Source organism: Poecilia reticulata, linkage group LG19, assembly GCF_000633615.1.
Source record: "Poecilia reticulata strain Guanapo linkage group LG19, Guppy_female_1.0+MT, whole genome shotgun sequence".
Classification (NCBI taxonomy): Eukaryota; Metazoa; Chordata; class Actinopteri; order Cyprinodontiformes; family Poeciliidae; genus Poecilia; species Poecilia reticulata.
This window is the reverse complement of record NC_024349.1, coordinates 13,280,894-13,288,238: the sequence shown is the minus strand read 5'-3', so window position 1 is coordinate 13,288,238 and position 7,345 is coordinate 13,280,894. Positions and strand designations below refer to the sequence as shown.

General features: G+C 40.1%; 1 protein-coding gene across 1 annotated transcript in view; it reads right to left on the bottom strand.

The window, feature by feature from the left end:
- Nucleotides 1–703, bottom strand: part of ctbp2l (C-terminal binding protein 2, like) — a 69,955-nt gene extending 69,252 nt beyond the window's left edge. Inside the window, exon 1 of the mRNA XM_017310843.1 lies at nt 480–703. Within this exon, the coding sequence (XP_017166332.1) occupies nt 480–537 (58 nt within the window). The 5' untranslated portion in view covers nt 538–703. The remainder of the gene's footprint in view (nt 1–479) is intronic.
- Nucleotides 704–7,345: the final 6,642 nt, after the last annotated feature.

Sequence of the window (7,345 nt, the reverse complement as noted above, 5' to 3'; positions counted from 1 at the left end):
TGGCAGAATCATTCTCACAGCAAGATGCTGTGAATGCAGTATTATTTTTAGTTTCCACACCATAACATACCATGTTCAAAGAATTAAGTTTGTGTTTCTTGCAAGTGAGTGTTAAACATAAGAGCCTTCTTTCAGCCAGCTGATTGGCAGTATGCAGCAAGTGCTGGGAAGATGGTGCTTCGATACTCTTACAGCCAAAGAGAACTTAGGTCACTTCAGCCACTTCTGTCCGTAAACCAAAGGTATGATTTGATGGAAAATTCCTACAGATTTGACTTTTTTAAAACCACTTTGATAACTAACTGGCACTTCTACTGAAAGAAACCCAATACCAATCAAGAAGTACCATTTTTGATTAAAAAATRAATAAATAAATGTTTTAATGCGCAAGAGCAATTCTTAAAACAATAGYTTGTTGAAAAATCTCCCTAAAATAATCCCGAAAAGCGTGAGGAGCGATAATGAGAAGGTCTCTTTACCTTCGCAGATCCGGTCCAGTCGCTGTCTCTTCACTTTATGTTTGTCAGTCAGGGACATGGCGTCAAACGCTGCTCGGCACGGCGTGCTGGGGGGGGGACCTCTCCTCCGTCTCCTCCTCCTCCTCCTTCACCTTCTCCTCCTCAGCCACAAACACTGACAAGGTTCAGACTCCTAGTGCACAGTCAGCGCTGTTCCCCGGGGCATTCCGCCTCGGCACATACACCTACAAACACAAGGAGGCTTGGGTAAACACAGACACGCGGTGTAATAAAAAAAAGAAGCATATTATTGTCGTAAAAGCACAGCAAAATGCTGACTTGGAAGGCACTAAAGAGACCTCGACAACAAAGTCGCTCTGCCTCTTGCTCAGAAGGAGCTCCAGGCAGCAGATGCTGAAAAATCCCTTAATCACACACGTACATTCTCACACACGGTGGTGACAAAGTGCTTTGTTTGCTCTAGAAAGCGACAAAACTTTGATGCTCTAAGCGCTCCAAATTTCCTCGATTTGGCAAACACATCTGCAGCATCATCTGACTCACCATGTTTTTCATCGCTTGCAGCAACATCTCAAGTACATTTTTTGAAGAAAAAAAAACAAAAAAAAACATTGTAGTTTTTACTAAAAGCTCATTCATGTGACATATTGAGTTMATTCAATGTGAAGGAGGTGGGCAAGACTTAAGCTTGACAAAATAAGGCTGTCCCATAGCATGACATGCAATTGCACATTCAGCCCAATAGAGGGTACTTAAAATCACTCAGAGGGAATAGCATAGTATGTATTGATTTCTAAAAAGGTATCTCCATAAAGAAGGATATCATTGAAAAGCTAGCTTATTTCAGTAATTCTATGCAAGTTACACTTGTGCATTATTTAGCCAACATAGATTAGACACAGAGAGATGTATTTCGTTTCTATTATTTTACATGAGTTTGGATCAGTAACAAACCATTAAATTCGATGACTATTTGATAATATATCAGAGTGAAAGGTGTGGAATTTATTGTGCTTTTTTTCCCATCACATAAAATCCCAAAATATATTAATGTTTTTGCTTGGAATGTGAGAATAATTGATAAACTACACAGAGTATGAATAGTTTTTTTTTTAATAACTGCATTTTCTTGAAAAATAGTCATAAAGGAGCTAATAAAAAAAGAAAAAAAAGAGTGATTTTGTCAAGAGGAAGTTGGCTCATAAGGTTACTTTCAAGTCCGCCAAACAATGCGAGACGGTGGCCTCATCAAGTTAACGGCTGCAGCTCGACCTCACCGCGCTATTTGATTCATTTCAGCCGTCTTTCAGTCCCTCCTCCTTGCTTTTCAACTGTCCGTCTTTCTGCAGAGCTGCTCCCTCTGAGGTCTCTCACAGAGAGTCATCAATCACCGGGCTGTCTTCCAGATACATGGGCGTGCGTATGTGTGAGACATGAAAACGAGTCGGAGTGGGTGGAAGGTGGAAAAAGTGCTCATGTGCACAGAGGCCCACTTCTCATGGACTTCCTCTCTTCTGTACTCCATTTACTTTTTGCAAGCARTGAGCAGAATGGTCCTGAGACTCAAACGCCTCATCCCATCAGCGTTCAACAATTCACACTTCAAGTAAATCTAGTCAAAGTGTGAAAGAAGAATAACAGCAGAAGTCTATAGTGCAGCCACACACGTTTCGAAGGGTATTCAAAGTTGCATGCTAAATCCAAACACAAAGGTCATACACATGAATCCTAATATTTAAGAGGCATTAGGAGTCAGATGATCGATAAAGCTCTCGGCCCGCGTGGCCCCTGGCTCCCTGAAAGAGAAACGTTTGTCCACAGGATGGCAASGCAATAAATGTGGAAATCCATATTTGTTATGATTGAGTCTGTGAAGCATAATCATACTTCGCAGTGAAGCCGTTCACGGTAGACAAACTCTTCCCAATATCGGCAAATGCACAGCAACCTCAGCAGAGGCACCTGAGAGGCACCTCTGCGTTCAGAGGTGCTGAACGCAGCCCGACAGAGAAAACAGAACCATCAGAATTTCGCAATGCAAAGAAATTGGACCAACATTAATCATTTAGCATCTTATTCCACYGTTTATGTGGAATAAGAATACAGAGTTCTTTCAACTCTGTATTCTCCAGAGTTGAAAGAAGCGTTTACTTTCAAGCCAAACATCTAGTCTTCTTCCTTGAGAAAAAATGTGTGACTGTGACTAAACCAAAACCTAAACTTTTTTTTTATTTGACATGTGAAAGGTAACACGTTGACAAAACAACACAAAACATCAGCAGAAGAACACGAAGCCCACAGTAAAGCAGGGTGGTGGCAGCATCATAATCTGGGGATACTTCTACACAAGCGGAACTGAGATTTTTGTCACCRTGATGACCTAATTGTTGCTAAGCGAACCRACAGCATTGGTTACAGAAGACTTTCTAAATTAYCGAAGAGCACAGTKAAAACTATTAGGAACATAAGGTGACAAGTGGAAAGAACCATATTACACTATAAACTTGACCATGATGCAATGATCCCTGCTAGACTGCAGATTAGTGAAGAAAATTATGAGTTGTCCATTTTTACACCTAAGCACAATTGTGGGGAGTTTCAGAAAAACCCGAATTTGCCAGATACAATTACTCACAGAAAACAATTAATCCACTGAAACACCATGGTCTGTATGAGTGTCCACACTCATTTTGGCCGCTTGTATCCAGGATCTCATTTTTCAGGTCACGATCCATATCTCGCCACCACAVGTGAGGGTCTGAACATAGGCGGRCCAGTAAATCAAGAGCTTTGCTTTTTGGCTCAGCTATTTCTTCACAGACTGGAGTAACACCTGCATTACTGCAGAAGCCCCAATGTGTCCCAGTGATGTTTTTTCTGTCCCCAATCAACAGACTGAGTTGTGTGATGCCAGTAACTCCACCCTAATCGTAGCATTGTCTAAAGGATCTACAGCTGAAGTGGCCCAAGGAATGGTGYGGTACAGGTTGGTTTTATGGGCCTTTTTTTAATGATGGAAATAGAAATAAATAAATAAAAAKAGTACCGACTCATGCTGTACCGCTAAGAGTAACCGAGGCATTAGATACTTAAACTCCTCTGCTGGAAGCAGAGAGAGACCCTGAATCTGAAGACAGTKTKTCTCAGAGAATGGGCCAAAATCACAACTGAGCATCACATGCAACAGGTTTARTCATATAGGACGCATAATGAAGCTATACGCAAATGCTAWATGCAAGTTTTAKAAAAAGCTTTTTCCCTATCAGTTTTAGTAAGCCTAACGTAATCACATCTATGGTTTTATTTCCTTRCATGTTTGGGCTAAATTGGGTTGTTACAGACATTAGGGGAGAATTTCARGTTAATTGAAACTGAAAGCAAAAACCAAAAGTATTCCTAAACCACCAAAATAGGCTCACACCTCAAAAGACTTGACCTTGCTAATTTAGGAAAAAAAGAAATTTTGAACTTCAGTGATCCTGGATACCATTTTCTTGTAATGCAATTAAATTTAATGAGACTATTGCTGTAGCAATCCATCATTCTGATAAATTTATCAACGAATAATTTACTTCGTGGGAAATTAGAAAAAAAAATAAAATAAATTGGTTTTGTGCAAAGAAAAATACAAGAAAAAAATAAAGGTTTTCTCTGTACAGCAGGGAATTTTTCCTAATCCACTTCATTATMAGACAGAACGGGAATGTTTTGCATCAAGCAGGCTTCCGTAGTTATCGTGTGGTTAGGTCCACGTCGATCTAGATTAAAATCAGAACGGCGGAAATATCCTCTTTTGTTTCAAAAACAGAAATGTGTTGGTGATAAAAGCCAAAGTGGATGCTGTGGATAGGTTTGGGAGGCTGAATAATTAAAAAGGTCATGCTACCTGCCTGCTGCGTGTCGTTTCACACATGCAGACAAACCCACACACACACACACACACACACACACGCACAGTTCCTCTAAGAGAGGAGCAATGCTCACTGGGGCAAGGACTGAGAAGAGACATCATCTTGGAGAGTAATCATTTCCCCCTCAAACACACAGTGTAGTTTGTGAACTAATTGGGTGAATCCATAATTAATTTGCTGACATTAAGCCTTGGGGTTTGCTCCGGTAAGACTTGGCTTTCCAAGGACGCGGAGAACAACCAGTGAAGCCCTGAAGCTCAGAGCTGAAAGGAAATCTCTTGTTCTGAGGCTTCACAGAGAATACGTTTGACATTTCTACATCTAACAGCTACACATTTCCACACTTGTCAGTTATTTCCCCCCCCAATACTGTAGGGAATCCTTTATTGGAGATTTTCACAAGGAAACATTTGAGTGACGGATAAATCCAGAAAATCAATGTGTTTTCAATACGTATCAAAACATGACAAGTGATACTTCTCGCCGGGACTTTTCTCCTATTCTCAGGGGAGAGAAGTATCACATCCAGAAAGACATTGAAGACGAAGCTTTACTGCACTGATAAGACTTTTAGACATAAACCTAAAATACGAGAAGCCCTAGCACCCGAACCACAAGAAAAGCCACAGGGGACAGTCGTTTTCAAATTTTCAGAAAATTAGAACATTTACAGATTCTAGCCATGTTCACGTCAATATTTATTTAGTGGTCGGAATGGAAAGCTTTTAACAACCGTTGTGGTTTYTTTCAATACAACATCATAAGCTGAATCGCTGTGCAAATCTTTAAAGATTAAAATGATGAAAAACCTATGGCTGCTCTTCATTTTATTCTGCTGCATCAAATCATCTTTTACATCCAATCAACTCTCGAGGGACAAACAAAAGAACGGCAAAACCACAGGGAAACCATAGAGATTTTAGTTCAATCTTTTAAAAAAACAAAAAAACTATAAGATTGACTGAATATGAACAAATCTTTTGAGATGAACCTTTTGTAGATWAATTACATTGATGGGAGGTTTTAGAGTACATACAACCGAGYSTCAATGCCTCACATTTGGTATTTTATGTGACGTGGAAGAAAAACAATATATATGACAGCAAACTCATCATCAGTAGAGGTTGAGAGGATAACATAGCTCAGTGCTGCAGAAGAAAAATGTCCCTACACTAAGTTGAAATAATTTCTCATAAGAAAAAATGGCTTGAACTTAATGGAATGCTTAGTTTGAGATTATCATACGATTTTTTGTCTTTAAAACATCTTCTAAGTTTTCTTTTGTTAATCTTGAGATTTTTACATTTCAGCACGTAAAAGCATTTTAAGCACTAATTCAGTAATTCTGCTTCAAATACAGAACTTTACTTTTACTAGATTGCTAATAAATCATTTACATGTCAATATTACACAAATTGGAGGTTGTTTTTTTTTTTAAAAAGTGAACTGTAAAACTGCGATGTTAATGCAGTGTGCTCAAAAATTTGGGTGCGTATAACTTTTATAGCAGGTGTGCCTTACTTTTTTTCTTATGCACATGCAGAGGGAAAAGTTAGTCTAAAGCCCTGTGGCCAGTGAGTTTAGGTGGACAGCCATGTCTTGGTACATTTGAATTTCAGCTTTTTTGAATGAAAAGTTCAACTGGTGTGAATACTTTAAAAGCCATGGTTCTCATTTTACCGGCTAAACTAAAATAATAAAACGCTGTTAAAAAAAAACCCTTTGATTACATCTTTATATAGCGTTCTGAATACARCTTAATTTCTCTCCCAGCCTGTGCTACAGCCTCTCAGAGTTTAGATAACATATCTGCATGCGAGTTCTTTGCAGATTCCTGCCAAAACTTGCTCACAAATCGAGCTGGATCACTTTCTGCAGTTATTTCTCCTGACTTAATTTCCCACTGGAGCTTGACAAGAAAATTGTGAGAAGAGGCAACTGTTAACGTTATCTGACAGTGTGAAGCAGGGATACGCTGAGCAATCTCCAGCCCTCTTACCGCTGATTCCAATCAAACGCCGGTGCTCAGCGAGCCTCTTTAGGGATTCAGACATGAGAACCTCCTCAAAGAGAAAGCTGAACTTTTCACTGGGACTCAACACTTTCACCCTCGTGGGGGGGACTCTTCACTGAGAGGAGAAAACACCTCTATTCCCTCAATTTCCTACAGAAATAACAAACATGTCTCGATGACAACACTGTTTACAGGACTCGCGTTGAAAACCATGATTACTCCCTTGTTATTTTCTTCAGAACAGTGTCTGTTTTCTTTCCACTAGAGACCAATTTGAACAATAGAGCCTATTTTTCCGTTTTAGATGCTGGAGTTCCTCCAGTGGTAAATCTGTCAGTGCTCGGCCAAAACAAAGACAGAGAAAACAGGAAAGTGCGGACACCCTGTAGCAACAAACGGACTCTACTATTAATATCGGCTTTCGTGCCTCGATCCTCAGCACCTCGGGCACAGAAGAGAGTGATTTCCCTGAACTGAACACGGCACGTGACGGCGTAGGCAGTTCGACACAATTATATTTAGCCCCGGCAACTGCACAACTGTGGCACTAGGGGTGTCAGTGATGAAGATTTTGTGTAAAGTAGCCCAGATTGTGCCRCAGTGACTCACAGAGCTCAAAGAGAGAGTTCTGTTCAATCCGGCTTCTAATAATTGGAAAGACCGTGACGAAGCAACAAACCCAGACATGACCGCACACCTAAACTGAGAAGACGGATATTTATCAAAGATGCAACCAAGAGGACCGTGTTAACTCTGGAGGAGCTGCAGAGACCCGCAGCTTAGATGTGAGTCTTTGTAAACAAATATACAATAGTCCAGTAGGCTCAGTTTGAWTAGAGACCAAAATTTCAACATTTGTTACATTTTCAGACGGTGCAGTGTCAAATGAATCAAACTCTTTGAAAACTGTTCACTCTCTAGCCCAGTGTTTTTCAACCTTT